The sequence below is a fragment of the Lycorma delicatula genome, chromosome 4 (genome assembly GCF_047948215.1).
Source record: "Lycorma delicatula isolate Av1 chromosome 4, ASM4794821v1, whole genome shotgun sequence".
NCBI lineage: Eukaryota > Metazoa > Arthropoda > Insecta > Hemiptera > Fulgoridae > Lycorma > Lycorma delicatula.
The window spans coordinates 157,379,639-157,403,601 of record NC_134458.1 but is presented as its reverse complement, the minus strand read 5'-3'; the positions used below and the strand labels follow the sequence as shown (position 1 = coordinate 157,403,601).

At 26.5% G+C, this 23,963-nt stretch overlaps 1 protein-coding gene across 5 annotated transcripts in view; it reads right to left on the bottom strand.

Moving 5' to 3' along the window:
- Window positions 1–2,229: 2,229 nt before the first annotated feature.
- Window positions 2,230–23,963, bottom strand: part of AP-1gamma (adaptor protein complex 1, gamma subunit) — a 158,270-nt gene continuing 136,536 nt past the window's right edge. For 4 of the 5 annotated variants that reach the window (XM_075364565.1, XM_075364568.1, XM_075364567.1 and 1 more), the window contains one exon: window positions 21,738–22,035. In XM_075364565.1, the coding sequence (XP_075220680.1) occupies window positions 21,934–22,035 (102 nt within the window). In that variant the 3' untranslated portion in view covers window positions 21,738–21,933. Of the gene's footprint in view, window positions 5,233–21,737; window positions 22,036–23,963 lie in introns of those variants that run through there. The other variant, XM_075364566.1, reaches the window with a different exon arrangement.

The following is a 23,963-nucleotide window of genomic DNA, read 5'->3' as shown; positions in this document are numbered from 1 at the left end:
ACTGCAAAAGAAAAACTGGAGAACTTGCAGAAAATATTAAAAATGATCAAAAAACATGAAGGATTTCAGGACAAATCTCCTGCCACATTCAGAAAGAATGAAATAAGTGGGAAAACATTAAGAGAAAAAAGAAAGCTAAATGAAATTTTGTATACAGTACTTTAACAGCCCAAAAACAACAAAAATAAAAATAAACTGGTTGGAATTTTACAACCAACAAAATTGTAATCACAATTTTTTATGTGTAGGGATGGCATGTAATTATGTATCTACTTTGTAGAAAATAAATGACTGGCTTTTTTGCAGTATTAGAATGACATGTCTTGAGCCAGTAAACATTGTTAATTAAAACTTGGCAACCATAATAAATTTTACTGCTTTATTGGTGTATTCTAGTAGATATTTTGACAGATATTAAAAAAAAAAATTAATTATACCTCTGATTAAATTTGAACTGAAATTCTATCACATCACAGAATAGCCATAATAATTAATACTTTATTATGGACAAAGCTAATGACTTGCCAGACTCTCTGCTGAATATATTTTTTTCTGAAGAAATATTTTAATTAGGATTTTAGGCAGATACAATTTTCAGTAGAGGGCTTTATATCCTCAATCAAAATTTAGTATGAACAATAAACAATACAGAATCAAGGCAGTCAGTTTAAAATAACAGGTTTGGCCAAGCCTCCTTGTATTCATTTATAAACAAAATTATTTAACCATTGTGGAACTCAAATTTTTAGAGAACATGCAAAATAACAGCTGTATCCATAATTAATATGAATACGATTCAAAGAGCTGCTTTTATAAGATGGTAATGAATTCTGTCCAAAATTTTATTTCATAACACCATAAGGAAGAAAAAAAATCATTTTTTATATAAAAAAAACCTTTTAACTTCAGCAAAAAACCTTTCTCTCTAACATAGTTTTTACTAGCTCAATTTCTAGTCTTCCGAGGACTTGCCTAGCCTGATATTTATCCCACTCTTTGGTTTCTCTCAGCTACAATTTTTCTTACCCTTCAGTTCCCATTTTCCAAAAGTGGCTTAAAAGTTTTTCTCAGAAAGTTACTGTCAAAATAAATCAACTTTCTCCACATTTTCCATGAAAATATATAAATATTAAAAAATAATCTAATGAATAAATGTCATTGTGTACTTGTATATATGTTGAACATATTTTTTTCTTGTTCAATTAAGTTTTAATATAATATAAAATAAGAGATAAAATGAATTTTTAATTACATGAAAGATAGGGATTATTATTAAATAATTTAAAATGTGCAAGAATATGAGAAAAAAATTCTAAGTACACATGAAGCCTTATACATATTTTTAAAATGCTTGGTATCTTACTATTAATTTTGACTAAGATATTGGATCAATAATTCAATACAATTCAGTTACATCCTAAACAATTTCGTAGGAATGAATCGCATATTAAATCAGATGTTCTCTGAATTTTTAGCTGAAACTAGATGTCTGATCATCAGCAGGTATAAATAGAGAATTTTGAAGAATGCTCATATAAAAAGTTTTTATAAAAAGAATTACTTTCAATCTGATGCTCATTTCGTGTTTCTATCACATTTCATTATATTATCATACTCATTAGAAACTGCACCATGATTTTATTAACACACTAAAATATTTATTTCTAATTCAATTAAAACATATATTAAAAAAAAATATAAATACATTCATAATTACAAAGGTAATACATTTATTTTTGTTAATAATTTATTCCATAAATGAATACTTTGTTAATTAAAAGTAAAGTACTATTACAATAAAATTTATAATTAAAAATAATAGTAATAAAATAATTTTATAGTAAAACTAATAATGGACGAAATACAACAAAACAAATGAACTGTACATATATTTCATAGATCTAACATTTAAAAAATAAAAACGCCAAAAATTGATAAATTTCTATTTACACATGTACACAGCCCTATTTTTATTTATTTATTCATTCATTTATTAATATAAATTTCTTTAACAATATTATATATATAAATATATATATATATTATCATTATTATATATAAATATATAACATATACCTTATTTACAATGATTACAATGTCATAATATATTATTATATATGTATATATAAAATACAATTAAATATTAATAATTATATTATAATATGACACATTAAATACAAATAAAAATTATTAATATTTTTTTGTAACAATTTAACTAATATTAACAAAGAAGTTTATATAATATAAATAAACAGAACAAAATTTTAATTTACCATATATATATATATATTTATTTATATTTTGGAAAAGAGAACATTCACGCAAAGCCTATTCTTTTTAAAAATACAATAATAACAGAAGATTAAGATATAATCTCGATTTATCAACTTTTTAATTTGTTTTTATAAAAATTAACAAGTACTGATAATTATTTCTATAAACGATTGTTAAGTACAAAAATTATAAATAAAACTGTTAATCTGTATAAAAAATGGTTTCTTTTACATATTAAAAAAATGTATTATTTAAAAAATAAATAAATAGTTTTATAGTAGGTCACAAACTCTACAAACAACATACAAAAATTATTCAGGACCATCACAAAGCAATTACAGACTAATAAAGAATACTACCATTAAAAATATTATTCAAGGAGTTTAACTTAAACTATACGAGCATTGTAAATTAATTAAGATTCGTGATTTCAATATACATAATACTTGAACCTAAAAATTTCAATTACAGAAATATTGCCTATTTCAAAACTTTATTTCAGATATGAACCAACAGGTAATATCTTTAAGAAATTCAGTCACCGTTCTTCCTTACACTTTAATATGAATTTACGATTATCAAAAAAAAAGTCCAAGATAAGACTGTCCAAGTAACCTGTAACTTCTTATGATTATTCTGCAACATTCTGAACATCTCAGCTGATTAGCACCCTGAAAATTGAATGCTGACAAGAGTAAAGTACAGATTTCTATTCGCAAGTTTAAAAAACAGAATGTAATAGGTCACTGAAATTCAACGACAATGAATGCAATTTTACATGCAACTCAATATGTGAGTATTTGACTTACAAATATAAACCAAATGAAATAAAAAACAATAGAGATAATTAATTAAAATTTAAAGCGTTCAGAAGAAAAAAGTTACCGTTCAAGTTGGATGTACAATCCTAATATTCATGAAAATATTTTTTGTCAGGTATCTTCATAACAATCCTTAGACAATAAAAATAACCTTTCTTATAAAATGTTATTAGAAAAAATTCATACTTTTTAAATTATACAAAATTTTTGTTTTAGACTTTCTATAAAATTTTAACTAAAATTTTGAAAAAGTAAACTGTGCACAAAAAAATAAGTAATATAAAATATAATGAATCAGACTAAATTTATAATGATAAAAATATAACAACCAAGATAAAAATCACATAAAAAATGACTTTTTTAAAGATGTAACATATATAATTCTTACATAATTTTTCACAACATATGTAGAATCATTAAGAATCAAATAAAAGTTTGTAGAAAAAATTATTTAAATCTCAATATTATCTAAGAGATAAATTAATAAATAAACAAAAACAGATTAAATCAACTGTAGTAATATACAGATACATTAATTCCTTTTAAACTGAAAGACACATCGTAATGAAAATATTTGAACTGTTAATAATTACTTTAAAATACCCTGATGAATGTGTTTAGCCACCTAAAGTGCTACAATCTGTATAAATAAAAATACAGTGCAAATAACAAATTAATATATTTCTGTATGTCAATATGTTACATTGTTATAGTTACTTAAGAAGAAATAAGACATTTCAAATGTCTTAGGAAATTATGGATTCTCAGATACTTAAAAATCCATATTTGATAATCCAGACTGGTCAAGGCAAGGCATATTAAATTTCCAACAGTTTTACAGAGAAAAAAACATACAAATATATGTAAAAGTAACTTTCCTTGTGTGATATAACCATAATTTAATTTTTAAATGACAATGTTTTGGTGTAATGTATTATTAAAGTGCTGAAAATAATTTATCTTCTTTGAAAACACTGTAAAACTGATGTACTTGGATGGAGATAATCTAGAACAGTAACTCTAGAGTGGTTAATCTAGACTGAAAGTGGCCCATCAAGGACCAGATTATCACATATCTTGAGGCCCCATCTTTTATCACAATATTTAACTTGAAAACAGTCTCTTATAATCTGTTTAGCCATTAACATTATTGATAACAGTGTATAAGAGTAAACTGTTTTACAGTAGTATAAAGTAAACAATGAATTAATATCAAAGGTAAAGAATTTATAAATTGCTATTTAAAAAAAAGACAGACCATAAAAGATCTTTACAATTTTTTTTATACATTAATAATATAAAAATAAATTGCAGATATTACCAGCAGGCTTTATTTAAAAATATGTATTGAAAAAGGTTTCCTTGATTAGGTTCTCATTTGTGCACTAGAGATGTGAAGATACCTGTTTGCATAATCATGGATATTTCATACATGTCATAAATCTTCAGAAGCTTACAGTGGAATAACAGTACACAAAAATGAAATCTGACTTCTGATCTTCTTAATTTACATTTGATTAAATGTAAATTTGATTTGTTATATAAAACTTTATACAAATAACTACAACTGTTACAGCACGTTAATCGGGCTCAGTGTGAAAAGTACATAGGCATGGTAATGTTGAAACAAGAAAAGGTGGTTTAGTGTATCTGACAAAAATTTTGAAATTAGTGTGGATCATTTATTTATAATCAACATGAAAAGAATTACTTGAGTTAAAACATTCCTTGCTTATCTCATAGTAAAATGGAAACTGGAAATGATGAAAAATGCATTCTTACAAACTTAAAATTGCTCATATGAGTTTTGCACTTCTTTTTTGGTTTTATGTTAGGAAAATAAAAATTTTCTTAATAAAATAACTTTTATTGATGAGATTAATATTTCAGGCAAATTATATAAATGATCTATCAAAATTTCAGGTTCATTTCAGTGCAAAATATGAAGGATGACAATGCATAAGTTACTGTACATCATATGAGAGAGGAATCAACCCATTTTCTTTTATAAACAAACTGTGAATGCCAATATTTACCTTGATGTGTTAAAAACTTTGCCTATCTTCAGGTATAAGAGTTACAACATAATATGTTCCAGTAAGAGTGTATCCCACAAACTGATTAATGATATATGAACCTGTGAACAATAAATTTCCTAATCAGTTAAGAAGGTTGTTATCCAATAAGGTAACTTATAATCTTTGAACTTGAAGCCTAGTTTCTCTGTGTAGAGTTTTTATCAATGGTCATACATAAAACTCTCAGGAAGGTAATATTAAAGAAATGAAAGTGATAATAATTACTGCATTGTATTTGGCCAAAGCTGGAATATTTCTTAAATATATATGTGGTACCAATAAAGCAGATGTTGAATTTTGATTTTAGTAAAAAACTTTAAATTATGTATGATCTACCTTTTGTGATCAGTTTTCTTTTTAAAGATCTTTTATTGACACCCAATACAAAATAAGGCCAAGTCTATACTCAACTCTAAAAATGTCAAATCTGAGGCATTTATATATATATACTACATATGGTGCTAAAAATGCAGCAGGTTTTGAAAAAAATATGTTTTATGTACAATGACATGAGAAAAAATCTGTTCAGAAATTTGTGGGTTATAGCAGACTTTCTGGTAAACCGATTTGTGATAAAGTCAATTAATAATAACAGTCCATGAAATACTAACATGAAATATTTATGCTCCCAGTGGATGATTGAACTGGCTAGTTATGGATATAAGTTCATCATGTAATTATAAATAACTAATGATCTCAAAATATACTAGAATACTGACAAACACCTTTTACACCAGCACATAAAATTGTACTTCTAAAAGAAAACATGAATATTATTTTTAACACATCAAATGTAAAAATCAAACAGAAATACTGATATTGAATTAAACTGATCTCCAAATCCTTGGCAGTTATGGTAATAGTATGAATATGTCCATATGCACTCAGCCATATGGAGTCTACTCTTAAGCAGTAAAATGAACATTTAAAGATAGAGATTAAAAAAAGAACTTCAATTTCTTCAAATCAAAGTATAACACACTGTGTAAAATCTTAAATCAGTAAAAAATACGCTTTCAAATTACTTTGATCATTTATAGCCGAGAAATGTTAACTAATTTGTCAAAAATTAGGGTTAAGACAGTAAACTGCATCACTTACAATCTGATGGTTCCACAACATTTGAAAATAGTATGAAGGCAAACTAACAATGGCCAAAGCCATGTTCAATGAACAAGTTTCTGTAGAGTGAAAAAAAATAAAAAATTTATATAAAAATTCTTTAATATTGAGAAACAGTTGATAATTTAACACTGTAACAATTTTAGCCATAATGTTATATTTCCAAGAGCCTTACTACATAAAATTATATTTTTATACATTATTCTGTTCGAATTCATATTTCATTGTTCAAGTAGTTCACTCTTTCTATACTGAGAGCACTATAATTAGTTTTGTTTGAAAAGCTAATACTCATTAGGGTACTGTATTTTTTCCCCATTTTGATATGAAACAACACAGTAGAAGATATTTATGAAGTATATATAAGCTTGGTTATAATTTGTTATTATTCTATATTATATTGTTCAGTTTATGTAGTTTTCTTCATTTTAAATTTATTAAACTGCTATCTTTGTTTTAAATTTAATAAAAGTTATAAAATGTAGTTTGTTGAAATTGTTTAAAAATTTATAGAAGGCTTCCAATAATGCCAAGCATTTTTATAGACGTAAGAGCAACTGAATATAAAAACAAAAATAAAACTTGATATGTAACTGAAAGTTCTAAAATGTGTGAAATCTCTATCTTTTATGATGGTTTCAACTAGAAGTGTGATGGCTTCACTCAGGAACAAATTCATAAATTGCTTGTTTGGATATTTGAACGTCATGTGTTAAATTTCTGAACCCCTATCCACCATTCAATTTTACTCAATTTATAATATATATTAGCAAAGGTTTATGCACTAAGTTCAGACAGTTGTTACAAATTCGTTTACATAACTCCAAATAAACTATTGTCATCATGTACTGAAGCATGCACAAGGCATAAGCAATCAGAATCAATCGCTATTTATGTTAGGGATTAATGAGACTGTCATACCAATTTTCTGAAATCTTGTGTGGCAATGAGTACAATTATACAGATTTATATGTTTTGTATTCAACATATTAAAATGATTAAATATACGTAAAAGAATAAAAATGTCTGATGAACTAGTGAATTTGATGTTATCGATTTTTCAATGATTAACAATATAACAGTAGTTTAAATGATATTCATCTATTACTAGTTGATGTATACTAATAATTAATGAAATACTGAAATTTTATGTGCACAGGATGAAAAGCCTTTAGGTGTTCAAAAACTTCTTTTAGCAAATTACCATAAGGTACATAATTTATGAGAACCACGGCTATTTATTAGTCTACCAGAAACAAATTAAAAAGAAAATCCTTCTATCATGATTGTTAAAACATTTTTTCACGTACATAAATTATTATACCATGACCAAACACATAAAATTAACTGAAAAATTTTACTTTAGTGATAATTTTTTATTACAATTAAGAACAAATAAGAGTTTTTAACAAGATAAAAATTATCATTAATTACATTCTAAAAATCTTTAAAACTTAAATCATTATAAGTCAATCTTCCATTTTTTAAAATCTAGACTGAATTCTTAATATACATAGAAAAATAAACTGTCATAACTTTCTGTTGTTACACATGTTAACTGATTTTAGGCATTAACATGTGCTAAGCATAAAGACATTAAGCTGTAACAGTGTATTACATTACAATTTATCAGTTTTGCAATTGGTAGGTTCTTCTTTTTTTTTTACAGATTAACAATAAAATGAAAACCTACCTTCCATCTTAAATACAGGCTGTATTAAACAAAGAGAAAAGTTTTAATATTTTATCAGTTTTTTTAGATCTTACCTAAAAAACATATAAAATCTAACATTTCAACTGTTTTATACATTCATGCTGACTATTAATAGATATATTCCATTAAAAAAATAAATATATTTAGGAAATGGATTAATTAAATAATTTATATAATTAATAAATATACATAACATATTAACACAATTTTAAAAACTATATAATTCAATATTTAAAATATAATAACTATTTTAAAAAAAAAACAAAAAAAAAAAACTAACATACTATGCTGTTAAAACTATTAATATATATGCATAAAAAGATAAGAAATATCTTGTAAAAAAATAAACACATGTTGAAAATATTTTGTTAAACTGGATACAATTCAGACTTTTTTTTTAATCCTCACTATCAATAATAATAAAGTAAAGCCCCGTTTATCTGAAATAATGAGTGTAAAAAACCAATCTAAAGAAATGTCATATAATAAAGAATAGCTATTGAATATAACAGAAATATAAATACCTGCTTGCAATAATAATAATAATCTATTGGGTACTGGATAAAATGGTAAATTGCATTCCTTATAACCTGATAGTTCAGAAACAACTGTAATGTCTCAAAGAATAGTGTCCTGAAAATTAAAGGATAATAAAAAAAAAAAGGTAAAATGCAAATAATCAAAACCACATCTGTAAATTACTAATACCAAGACAATTGACTGCATACTGTTGGAATTTTTTTGATTACTAATGACTAACGCTACGTAAACCATTATGAGAAATATTTATTCTTAATAAAAATTGTGATTTATATGACTACAAGATCCTGATTCAGTTGTTTTGACATTTTATTGAATTAACTGATAGTACTGTAATATTAAAGTAGAAAGCAGTATTTAAGTCCAGATTTAAGTGTCAACCATGTGCATAAAGCATTCATTAAAAACACTACAGTCACCTACAAATTTTATAGAAAGATATTTCTGTCATTTGATCCTAAGCTCTTAAGAGTTGATACCTGTTCAGATTGTGATAAACTTAACATACGTATTAAAGCTAATACTCATGATTCATCTCTGGCCAAAATTATTTTACAAACTCATCATAGGACTTATACAAGAGCCTTGAACGAGTTGGCTAAAGACCCCGCAGAAGCAAAAAATCCTGTGTGATTACGTTGTATTATCAATGGATTTTCAGCAAGTCATTCAGCTTCCTACTTAACCATACAGACATGTACTACAGTTAGCAGTTGAATTTTTATAATTTTGATGTACATGTGGGAAACAATATGGCCTCATGTCATATGTCAATAGCCATATGGTCCGATAAATGTGCCGGACAAAATAAGAACTGCACAATGGCATTCCTGATGATAAGGTTGGTCAGCATTGGAGTGTTTGAGGAGGTAACAGCATAAATTTGCATTGAAAGGTCACAGTTTCCTTTCTTATGACTGTGACTTAAGCCACATTGAAAAAAGAAAACGGAAACAGTCTGTATGCCAAAAGATTTATGTACCTTAATTGGTATGGCAAAATTTGAACATCTACTGAAAACAGTTATATTACATTCTCATGATTTTTTCAATTTGATACATGTAGCTGACACGACACAAAAAATTAGGTATCTATAGTGTACAATTAAAATTAATGCAGAAAACCCAACAATTGTAGCTTGAAAGCAACAATTCACTGAATTTAAAACATGAAAATACTGCAATATCCTTAAATTTCTTTAATTTCTGTAAAAAAATGTTTGTGTCTCATGAAAATTTTGATTTGTGGCACTTAGCACATTTATCATTTCCAGTCTTCAATTGTTTAACATCAAAAGTTAAAATGAATTTGTTTCTACCTTCTTTGCTGAACAGAATATATTTGTACATTAACAAGTCTGATAATTTCTACCTCTAAAAGTGAAAAATCACCTCTGGCCATTGATCATCAAAGGGATGGGTTGTATTTTTAACATCACTACTATCTGAGAAAGAAACTCTTGACCGGTATATATTTTATACTTTAAGATGGTACATCTTACATCCTGATCATGCTTTCAATGGTTACAACCATAAGAAAGGCTGGGACAGATCCTGTTTAAGTAACAAATTAATATATGATATTCCTTTCCTGTTGCTACTCAGTAAAGGGAATAAAAGTAGTGCTACATATAAAACAAGCAAATATAAAAATAATATTTGGAGTTGTGAAAGAAATTATAAAAGAAAATGAAGTACATAAAAAAAAACAGATCTCATTATAACGGTTTATGAAAAGAATTCATTAAGAAAAATCAATTTTCTTAATCTTTGCCATTCTTTACAGTATTATTTCACTCTACATTATTCACAAAAAAAAAAAATAACTGACTTTACAGTATTGGTGGCTGAAGATAAACCGAGCCAAACATGGGAGGGAGAAACCAAAAATTGTTAGTGTATTCAATATAGCAACAAGCAACATTTTGAATGCCATGCAGCAAGCTGTGATGTACATTGACCTTGAACAGCAACAGGGGAAAAATGCAGGACGGGAGGAACAAGACATGTAGCTGTGAAGAAAACGCACTGAAATAAAGCCAACCATCAGGTGGCTTTATCCGTTGTGTGTGCAGCATACACATGAATATGCTGCTGATGAAGAATGCCAAAATATTCTTCATCAAGGAATATTATGCACAGGGCAGATTGATCAAATGAGAGCAAGAAAAATACTGCGCAAAGTTCAACAGTGATCCAACCGCCAAGTCATCCATAAGTTGAAATAGGTTAAATATTAATTTTACGTCTTTTTGTTACAATACACAAAATGGTGCTTAAACAATGTACAGTAATAGATTACTGGTTTGTGGTTTTGAGATTGAAATTTAATTATAAGAGGATACACCAGACCAGTTTTTCACTGGAGAAATTGTTTTTTATTTAGGTTATTTAGAATATAGAATTTCAAATTTATCACCATGTAACAATAAAAATTATACTTTAATACCATGTTTTCAAATTCAACAATATGGATGCAATGGAATAACACTCATTTTTTAATACTCACTTGTAAATTATTTTTCATTTAAATTAATTTATAATCATTTCTGTGTTTTTATGAAATGAATTTGATTTTTATTGTCATACCTTAAAAACAATGATGAATTTTACTGAATAATTTTCTTCTTCAGATTTTATGTTATTAAGTTTAACATTTATTGTTATTTTTGGTCTTACAACACATCATAATAAAACAAAAAAAAAAACCAATGAATATATTTAAACCCATCTTATAACCTAGAACTTTATATCGGACACAAGTTCCCATTATCAGATGTAAATATATTAGTCCACTAAATCAGATGCTTTATTGAAGATAAAACATTAATAAATGTATAATATTATGTATCTAAGACAATATTTATATTTTATTGTCCACAATTTTGTGCATTGTAACATTCTGAAAAAACATATTCACATGGTGTACGAGAATATTTCCTGTTTTTCAAAGAAACAACTAAATTATATTTTTATTATTGTTATAATTATTAGGTAATAACAACAGCGTTAGTTATTTAACTGGATAGAAACTATAATTTCTATTGCTTAACTTTGGATGTCAAAGAACTAATTTACGTGCTAAAGCTTTGTCTATCTGTAATTTATCCTAGTTTCAAATAATATTATCTTTTACGTAATACTTAACAGTTTGTTTTAAGTGTTTTAGAAAACTTTCACGTTCTAAATGAATTCATTAATCTTATCTCATACATAAAAAAAAACCTAATAAAGAAAAAAATTAGAATACTTTATAATCTGTTGACGGCTTAATAACAAAATATTATAAAATGTGTACTATATGCTAATCAAGAAACTAGTCTATCGATATTGATCACTTATTAAATATTTTTAAAACTATTAAGGAAACAATCAAACATCAGTTATCCAAGATGATTAGGGCTTTACTATAGTAAGAATTATTTTCATAGAGTAAAATATTAACATAAAACCATACAATTGATTAAAATATAGTCGGTAAGTTAAGGGATTCACTTTTTTTTAAAAATCTAAATGTTGTAATAATATTATATTATTTATATTAATATAGGTTAGCTATAAATGTTTTTTTAATGATATATTTACAATGAATTATATAATAATGATACCAAATAATGTGATGACGTCATAAATGAGTGTGCTGATGACATCAGTATTCATCAACTATAATCAACAGTAATAAAAAACACAGCATCGGTCAAAAAGGGGTCAATTGTATGTTTATAAACTGTTACCACCAATCCCCTTTTATTAATACATCTCAGACCGATTATTATATTTACTAAAAAAATACATCAGCACTAAATAAATAATAAAACTATCAACTGTTTCTTTATTAGACTTATACGTTACATTATTTACAGATATACTAAAATATATAAATTACAGGTGATCAAAAAGTAATATGAAAAGAATGTAATATTATACATTATCAATCATTATGCCTGAAAAATAGTTTGGTTTTTACAGAGAAATTCTTATCAAGATATTTGTATATAATAATGATGCTAAATCACATCACTAACAAAAAAGGATGGTTTATCAGCCACTTACTTTACAATCAGTGGTAATAACTAACATAAGATATATATATATATATATATTAAAGATAAAAAAGGTTACCTTTCTGACTGAGCATTCCAAAAGTTTTTCACTAAACTGCAGCATTAACTAACTGTTAAATTACTTTATTCTTTTATCACTAATATGATGACAATCATTAAAATATAAACTGGAATTTTGCTGTGCAGACTGAGAAAAAGCACTGAATGTGTGGGGCACTGCAGGCAGTTGGACATGTATGGAGAGGGGCAACTGGCCAGCCACAACCCTATGTCACGTACCCACAGTAGGTAGGAAATATCATCATCTGTTGCACAATGAATTATAATCTGATTTCTTGCCAATGAAGGTGTCAAATCCCCTAAAATTTTGACTCGTCTTCAAGCACAATTCGGAGATGCTACCCTGTCAAAAACTCGAGTGTTTGATTGGGCCAAAAATTTTGAAGTGGCCATGATGCAGTGAACAAGTCATGAACATTGTCCACAGACCAGCGTCAATTATAACATTAAGGTCTTTCAATACCTTGTGGAAGGTGACTGCTGCTAAAAATGCATCAAGAGGTGGGCATTCGTATTTTTTTAAAGTGAAAAAATACAAAGTTTGATCAGAATTCAAAGCTATAGTCTTCTGGATGATATGCTATTGGTCTAACAATTATGTAAACATTCTATTATTTAATAAAATTCCTTCATTCAATTTAATTTTAGAATAGCATAATAAATTCTAACTGTCTCGATCTCATATAAAATGTTCACAAAGAATTAAGAGAAATAAAAACTCCAGAATGATTCAGAACATGAGGTGAGGGATAATTTGAAGCGTCAATGCTTAACAAGGTTATTGAAACTATCAGAAAGAAGAGCAAGCATTTAGCACAAGAATTTAGGATTCCATTAAAGATTCTGCAAAAATTTCTGATGAGTTTTCTACATTCAAGACTTGAAATTTGCAATATATTTTCTGAAATTTAGGATAACTTACTTATGTTGAATGAAACTAACTTTCATTTTGGGTTTGATCAATAAACAAAACTGTTTCTGACTGAACAGTAAAAAATATCTATGAAAAATCTTCTGTACGATAAAAAAGTGGCTGTTTCAGCACTTGGACTCATTGGTTTGACATCTTCAAAGGACAATAATACAACATTCATTCATTATATTGAAATACTTAACACCTTTTTTCATGCTAAAAGATAATTAGCATAAACTAGAATTTATTGTTCAAACAAGATTTTTTAATGTTTTTTAATTTAAGGTGTAAAAATAATAATGAATAGAAAAAAATCACAATCACGAACATCAATATGCTATAAACATTTCTGGGGAAAATATACATGAACTGACTGCTGAAACAAAAGTAAATATAGTAGCCATTTAAAAATAATATACCTTTTTACATGTGCACAGCAAATACGATATGGAAATTTTATAGCCAATAAAAAAAATAGGATACCTGACAATGAAATGAACCTGGATGAAAGGCAGACATACTACCACTTCACTACAGAGGTAAGACAACTTAAGGTTCAGGTTTTATGCAGTCATTAAATATGAACATTTTGACATATATATATATATATATATATATACATATTACATATTTTGTCTTTTAACTTTTCTTCAATTTTATTACTTCATACATAACCTTTAATCTTATCTTTAAAATATAAAATCTTATTTCTCCACCCATTATAAAAAACCACACATATAAAATGGAGGGACAATTCTAAAATAATTTTTATGATATAAAATTCATTCTATTATGTCATAAACGTTTTACAAATGATAGACAAAATTAGTATGAAAAGTTTAAAAGTAATACTATTATTTCTTCAAATATTATATAAGCTTCTCTTTACTGTAAAAATTGTAATTAGGAATCAAACTACCTCCTTGTATAATGTATAAAACAGTTTTCAGAGACTATTAGAACACTGAATATAACTAACTCTCCAATATAACACATTACTTTAGTTTACATTATTTAAATTTCTAATTAGTTAACTATATTTCTGTCAGAGACTCATTTACAGAATATGTAAACAACCACAAGCACTAATATAGAACGACCATTTTAACTGATAATAAACATGAGGAGGCCTTGCAAAACATGTTTACTAGCAAATTTTTGACAAAGCTACTGAGGCAGGTAAAGTAAAAGTTATATATTTACAATGGAACTCCAAGAAATAAATATCAGTAAAAGGTAAAAAAAATAGCTTCTTATAAAAAAAAAAACATGAATCAAAAAACTGATGCATTTCTATTGTTTTCTTCTTAACAAAGAAGAATAAATGAGAAAAAACTATTTATACATACAAATGTCTGCACAATTTGCCAATTTTCTCCATAGATATTAAAAAGTATGTATTCAATTTTTCCCCTTTAAGCCAATTTCCTACAACTTTTTTAAGCTTTGGCAGGATATAACACAAATGAATAAACACTTCTATTTAAAAAATATGCTTGATTACTACTATACTTTAGTGTCTGTTCATCCATATAAAACGACAAGTCCCATATAAAGTTTAAATTTCCAAATCAGTTTATAAACACAGCTAAAGCAAAGCAGATGGCAAAAATTTAAATATTTTACATACAGCAGTTTTAAAGTAAACTATCTTACGTGGATTCAAGGCAGTTAAATAGCATTTGGCTACTGATACCAAATAAACAAATTATTCTGAGATAGAACTGCTTTTGTGTTCTCCTTTATCAATAAACAAATATGCAAAAAAAAGGCTTCAATTCAGAATAAAAGCTATTACTATTTCTTATACTTTTCTAAAAATAGCAGCTGAACCATCCAACAGTGAAAGTGAAATGACTTAACAGTATTACAAATACTAAGTCATTAAAAAAAATAATAAATAAAATATATATATACATATAAATATTTCATATTGACAGCTTGATAAAGTAACAAAATCCACTACTTTTTCATCATCAAAATACACACCCTCTTTATTTTATTTACATAAAGAAACATAACTGAAAACACATCAGTATATAAAAAAAATTAATTTTTTTCCAATGAAATTAAATTGTAATGAAATAAAGAATCTTAATAAAAATAAGTTCAAAAATTCTAGTATTTTATCATCTGTGCAGTAAATAAATTAAAATATATATTTTCTAAATCAAATAAAAATAAATCTATCCATATTTTTTACTGTAAAAAAGTTTTACTGGTTTTCACTAAAAACCATCTTAGTATTTTAAATATTACAAATATTCCATACCTCCTGTTAATTTTCTCTCAGATATATATCAATAATAAATCAAATTCTACAGTTTGAAATTCAAATTTCACTAAACACGTCTACACATTACATCATACATTGTGTAATGTTGAAAAGGGAGGACTACACTGCATGGCACAACCAAGTTGCCACAAACATAAATAAATATTTTTCTGTCATCTTGACACTTTTAATTTTTTTAAAAATTAGATTCAATAAAACAACCAATCTGTAATGCAGAAAGCAATCATTTTGTTTCATATTTTATGCTTCAATTCAAGTAATCATAATCATTATAAAAAAAACAAAAAAAAAAAACAATTTATGTTTTAAATGAATAAGAATAAAAAAAATTGCATCTTTACGCCATTTATTAACAATTTAAAAAAAAAATGTCTTGTTTAATGTTAAACATGTTTACTTACAATTTAGAGCTCTTTAATGGAGTGAAATTAGGTATATAACCCTAGGAAAACATGCTGGCATAAAATATACCGAAATCAATAATCACATTAAAAGGTTAATGTATATTGCGTTCCTTAAACTCAAATTAAGATTTCTTCTCCGAGGGCTTTTAAAACATATTATTAATAATAATAATCCTCAAAAAAACTGAGACAAAGGACAAACATACATGTAATTTAGAAAATTACCCAAGTTATATTATTAAAACTACACTATTCACAAAAAATGATTAAATAATCAACTCTATTAATCAATCTTAATTATTCAAATTATAAAATTAAATTTTATATATAATTTTTACTGCTGATTTCTGTGATGGAGTGGTAGCATCTTAGCCTTTCATCTGGAGATCCTGGGTTCAAATCTCAGTGAGACATGGCATTTTTCATACACTACAAAATTCAACTTTCGTAATATCCCATGAATATTCTTCAAGCTTACGTGGCAAAATCATCAAGCATACAAAAAAAAAAATAAATAAACTGAACAAACATTTCCATACTATTTTGTATTGTTTAAGATTCAAGAATTTGGATGATGTGATATAAATAAAAACAAAAAAAAAAAACATTGTCATTTTAAAAAATTCTTGTCGTAATGTAACAATTGAATGAGAATCAGTTTCAGTATTGTTAAAAATCCATTCTTTAAGACAGTTTACTTTTTCATCAGCCAAACAAATATATAATGTATTTAATAATTAGAAATAAAAAAAACAAAAAAAGACTGATTAATAAATAAATAATATGCACAGATGACACATAATATCATAACATACTTATCAGATTAATACAGTTCATTTATTACAATTTTTACTACTAGAATAAAGCTGTCACTGGAAAAAGGATATACACGTCTATTCATATTTCATTAAGGAACAATTTTAACTGAACCTCTGTACAAAGATTAATAAAATTTTATTTCACACATCATCTAACTCACCAATGTTTAAGATTGCCTACTATATTTATCATATTACTCAAAAAAATTCTTTAACAAAATTATAAATTAAAAAAAAAAAAAATTACTTTTGAACCAAAGGCTTTTCACCTCATAGTGAGGTACAAGGATGATACACAGGTATAGATCCCATTTTACAGTCAATAATCAGGGGATTAATTCTCCCCATGATGTTTAATTTATGACTAATCATCTTCACTAAGAATACAGTTGAGATATCATTCATTAAGCCAATGATTTGCACTGGGCTTACTTCCTTTCATTAAACTTGTTGCTCTACCTGGACCCTTAACATAAAGGTAACTAAAATAAAAAAAAATTAAGGTAGTACATCATTACTGGCACTGTTAATAAAAAATAACTACAGCAGAACAACATTTAATCAGAACAATAGAAGGAGAACATGTTCTAGATAAGTTTAAATTTCAGCTATGATAACCATTCATGAACCACTCTGAAAAAATCCATGAGTTTTACTAATTTCTATAATTACTTGAGAACATTCAAGTTAATGTTTCTAATTTTCTATAGAGTTTTCTTTGATTTTCCTAAAGCAAAAGATGATTATGATTTTTGGATTCATTACTACATAAGAGAACGAATTCTTTCTTTTTAATCAACCGCTTCTTTTTATGATTTTGTAATGAGACTTCATAATTAGCATCTGTAAACTATGGCCTGTTTCACCGGTGTTACATATTTAATTTTTCATATGTTCTGTATTCTTAAAAAACAACTATTTTGAAATTAAATGTGCCACTTATACTAGAAGTTGACTTACACACAGCTGACTATCTAATATATTATAAAGATTTTCAAGTTTTAACTCCTCAGACATAGAGAACTGAAAAAGCTTAATTACCACTTTGATTATAAGCTAAAATTGTTTCATTTCCAGAACAATATGTTATAATAAAGGGACTCCTTTCTTGGTAATGAAAATAAACATATACGGCGTAATTTATATTTTTTCAGTAGCAGGTTTTAATTTTTTTCTACAGTCAGTCTACTCCTGGGTTTTGCAGAGTTTCTATAATTTTTCTTTATCCTTCATTCTATCACTAACAGTTTATATTCCAACATTTAAACTGGTGCAATGATATGCTTTAATTCATCTCTGACAATTCTTGTAACGGCTTCCATGCTATTTTCAACCGTAATCATTATTCTTTTCCTTTTTGTTTACATCAGAGCTGATTTAGAATATAAACACAGCATTCTGATAATATAAAAAGCAATAATACAAAAAAGTTATAGTAATCAGAACATTTTAACTATGGATAAAGAGTCGCCATTCAAAAAGTACGAGGTGGGATTTTTAAGTAAGGGCCGCTTTCAATTTGCTGCCATTAGATGTGGTGGAAATTGATGATGCTTGTGTAGCATGTTTATTTATATCAATGATCACCTGTTTGCAACAGTAGTTTTAACATTATTTTCATTAGATGCTGTGTATAGCCTGAGTGAAATAAATGTGATAATAAATAATCCTGTGAGTTGTGAAGTGTGATCAGTAATTTGTTATTTACTGGTAAAAAACAAATCTGCTGCTGATATTCATAGAAAAATTGTCAATGAATGTTTACGGATTCAGTATTATGTGCAAAGGTAAAGTTCGCCGCCAATGGTGTCGTTGAGGAAGAATGAATGTTTATGATGAAAAACTTAGTGGTTACCTGACTGTAATCACAGATGAATTGACTGAAAATGTGAATGCAAATATCTGTGAAAAGGATTACTGTTGTTCAATTATCGATTCAATTTCCTTTTGTTTCGTGATCAGTAATTTATGACAGTTTAAATGAAAAAAAACTAGGTTACAGAAAATTGTGTTTTAGATGGGAAACAAAAATGTTGACAGAAACACACAAGAAAAACGTCTTGCTACAGCTGAAATATTTTTGAGACGCTATAAAAATGAAGGGGGAGATTTATGGAAACAAATTTTGACCAGTGATGAAACGTGGATATCGTATTCAAATATTGAGACAAAGCAGCAATCAATGCAATGGCAGCATTTATCATCCCTGAAGCCCAAAAAGTTTAAGCGAGAAAGTTCAATGAGAAAGCTTATGGCTATGGTCTTTTGGGACAAAGAAGGGATATTGGTAATTGAATTTCTTGAATGTGGAAGAACGGTTTATGTCGATATGTACTGTGAAACGCTTATAAAACTTAGATGTTCAATTCAAAACAAAAGGCGTGGGAAGCTAACTGACAGGATTTTGTTTCACCATGATAACATACGACCTCACACAGCTAACAAAACCACTGAACAACTGCGACGATTTCATTGGGAAATCTTTGAACACATTCCTTACAGTCCAGATCTTGCACCAATTGAATATTATCTTTTACTTCATTTAAAACAATGGCTTGCATTAAAGAAGTTTGAAGATTATGAGGAATTGCAAAACATTGTAATTAACTGGTTTAAATCATAGGCGGAATAATGAAGCTGGTAAGCAGATATCAAAAATGTATTGCAGTGAATGGCAAATATGTAGAAAAAGTGTGTATGTATGTAAAATGGCCCTTACTTAAAAAACATGCCTTTTATATTTCATTACTGATAAACATAAACAATAAAATGAACTTTCAGATTATAACAGAATCTGAGTATGACAAATTCAGATATCAAATAACTTATCAAATATAATAAGTTATTTTGTGTTCGATGTGTGAAAAATTTAAGGATTACTAAAGAATTAAATTTTTAGTTTTGCTTTGCTTAAACTGATCAGATGATTTCTAAAATGTATGGGCAAAAAGATTTCGTTGAAAGACAATTTACTTTTTATCTATGACTGTAAGCAATTAACCAAAATTAAAAAAAAGTACATTTTGACAATTTTAATTGATAAACATTTGGTTTTACCTAATTAAATGCAACTTTCCAATGTTAATTTCAGTGAGGTGGTTATGTACAAAAATCCTCCCACTGTAGTACATAAAATATGAAACAGAAAGATCAGACTAAAAAACTGAAGAAGATGGAACATAAGGTTATTAAATTTGAAAAAATTGGTTATGTCCTAGGCACCTCTGTGTAAAATACTAATTTTTCTCTTTCAAGCTTATTAATGGTCTTATTTTTTACATTCAACTGTATAAACTTGTCACAGAAGCTAGCTTATTGAATTAAAACCTATAACCAGAAGATAAGATTTACTAGTTGAATTGAGGGCAGTCTATGTTAAGAATCTTCTCAAAAAAGTTCCAAATACAAAAGAACTGGAGTAATTATATACCATTATTACAGTGCAGAGACGATTTTTATAAAGATTACAAAAAAATTAATCCTAAAGTTTCTGTATAACTGGGTTCACCAGTTTTTTAAAAATACTTCATGAACTTTCAGCATTTATTATCATTTTCTTGGTAATACCACAGACTGGTTTAGAACTATTAAATGATATATTAAGAATTTTTTAAACAGAAATCAGCCTTTACATTATGCTCAGATTCAGAGCATCCAGTATGATTTTATACTTTTGAGGATTGAAATATCTAATAAAACCTTTTTACTACATAATCAAACCAGCAAAGAAATAGACTGGTTTGAAGTTATTAAACCGATTTCCATATTGATTTATAATGTCTTATTTTTCCAGAAACTGCTTCAATACACCAAACACAAAAACAGAAAATAAAAAAAATATGAAAAAATAAATCATTAAAAAAATACTGTTTTGTAACATCTAAATAACTAGAATACAATTCACCAGAACAGTAAAAATACAACAATAATTGTAGATTAATTTGAAAGAAGACTATTTGAGATCACAGTTGTATCAATCTTTGGGCTAATTCATGTAGAAGTTGTTCTAAAATTTGACAATACTTTCACATGGCATCATGTTTTGTTAATTGCAATAACAAAATTAAGCTTATGCAACATCTGAAACTATTTTCACAAATATTAATAATGAACATTGAAGATAAGACAGTGACAATAAAAGTGCTTTTATCCAATCACAATAAAAACATTTTTATTATGCCTTTACTGAAATGGTTTACTGCATTCTATTTAATAAATAATAACACAACTGAGCTGTAAACATTATGAATACATATGTTTATATAATTAAAAATTATAATACACTAACCAGATAATAAAAAAACAGACAGATACATAATATGGTTTAAGTTACTTAAACCTTCAAACTACGTGTAATTGTATGTATTAAAAAAAAGAACTTTGAACAACATTAATTTCTGATAAAAGCAATAGTAATATTTTATTTATAATACTATGATATGGCATTTTATATTCATTCAACTTTTATTATATACACAAAACTAACTGGCGGTTCTTTAATCAAATATTTACCTTTAATTGGACAACCATGAAATAAAAAATCTCACGTATACAACACCAACTATATCATATTATTAGATAACATTTATTTATACATATATATATATATATATATATATATATGCGATGCTCTATTAAGATATACAATGACGATGATGACCTGAGAGGGTGGTATCTTCTTGCCTTAAGAGTATGTGTCGTTCATTTTTAGTGAGAAAACAATTGACCTTTATTTATAAAAAATTAAAATATTTTATATTGTATCATTATATTTAATAATATTTATACAGATATAGTTCAACGAAGGTGCAAACCTAAAGGTGTCTGATGTCATTGCCAAGTCTCAACAGGAAAATTATTTACTTCTGCTTGGTCTTGGACAGGAGATCCTCCACAATTATATGATATTCTGATCCGCATTCTTAAATTTGTCTGGACAAAAAAAAAAGAAATAAGTAAACAGAGAAAGAAAAACCAAGCTCATATACTTATTTTATTAAAAAAAAATTTTAAAACTCTATTTTGCCATTAGAAGAACATTAACGATAAATTTAATACAAAAAAGAAATAGAAGTTTTTGAAGTTATAATTTGAGGCCGGAGCGACACTACAGGGACAAAATAAAAACCACGGGACCACATTTCACTTTTGGATAAACCAGAATGAATAGCATGGACTTACTGCTATACAGAAATAAAATTTTAAAATAAATTAAAATAAAACTATGATAGAATGATACTATGGTTACGTTGGAGCATAAAGAACTGTTAAAACAGAAGAAGATAATGTTCTGAAATTTGTTTTTATAGGCAGCAAAATTATAAAAACTATCCACAAAATAAATAAGAAATTGTTATTGAATTGGTTATGAGCCAAGAATGATTTTTACACAGGAAATAAATCTATTACGCTGCAAAAAAAAGAGATATGTACATGTTATTAAAACAATATACCTATTAGTACTCAATTTTAAAATTATGCTTTATCTTTTATTATATAGAATCAAATGTAAATATAATAAAGTCAACCTTTTCAAAAAAATAAAATCAATTTTAAAAATTGCACTAAATCTAATAAACTCTTAAATTTTCAAATTTAAAAGTTAAATAAGTCAGTTTTCTATTAAGTCAGTATTAAATTAAAAACAGACAGAGAATTTACTAAATATATTAAATACGTATAAACTTCAAAGACAAAATAAAAAAAAAATTATTTCTTAATTTTTATTGCAGTCTTAATAAAGTTGGTTTTATTTATTTTTTTTTTTAAGTTTATTTTGTAAGGCTTATAAAAGAAAAACTACTACTATCATAAGAAATGCTGTTTATAAAATATTAAAATTCAAGAGAACTGTGTATTATTAAAAAATATTAATAAAGTTGTCTAGAATCCAAGAAATTTATTATTTTTTTTTTTTTTTAGAACATGTTTTTATATAATTTAAACATGAAGAAATTTTTTCCACAGGAAATTCCACAGTTAAAAAAAGGATCATCAAAATGACACCAACAAACAGATGAACAGAGTATAGCAAACATTAAAAAAAAAATGACAGGTTAAAATAAGGAACCTCCTTTTTATTGAATGAGGTTGATTAAAAATTAGAGAGAAATTCTTTAAAATATTTAAATGGAAAGTAACATTTTATGAATCAAAACACTGGTAAATATTACACTGGAGAGGCATGAAGTTAAAGAAGGTTTTTTTGAATGAGGAATGTCAATAAAATGTTTTTGAATTGAATGCTTGATAAAATACAAAATGAATGCTTTGGGATAAATTAGAAAAAAAAAGTATGTGACAGATTCCTGTAAAAATAAAAATTTGGGGCCCATCTAATAAGATATGAATTTGGTAGTAGAGAACCTTATCCCAGGTGGGTGGCGCTAAGTACCATGAGAAAAGCATTTTGTAAACTATTTTAGTCTATAGCCAGAAAAATAAAACAGTTTAATTGCTACCTAAGCTAGTATTGAAGTGTCAGACTTTAAATTTCATAAGGGCTTTCTAGCCTCTTGAAAGGCTTTTGCCAGTTTCCATGATCCAGACTCAAAATATAACTAGAAAATATTCTTTCATTCAAATAAGAAACTTTGGAAAACTAGAAGAGAAATTTTAAAAATCACTTTGAACAAGAATCAAGCTCAAGTGAGGAAGTTAAAAAAAAAGTTACGTATCAAAGGGGAAAAACAAAATAGAATTTTCTTTTCTGAACAGCACCAAAATCACTGACATAATAAAATTATTCAGACTGTCTTATAAAAATAAAATTAAGTAAGTCTAACAGAAAAAATGTTTGTACATTTTTTTTTACAAATGTAGACAAAGTAAATCATTACAGAGAGAACATGTTTAACAAA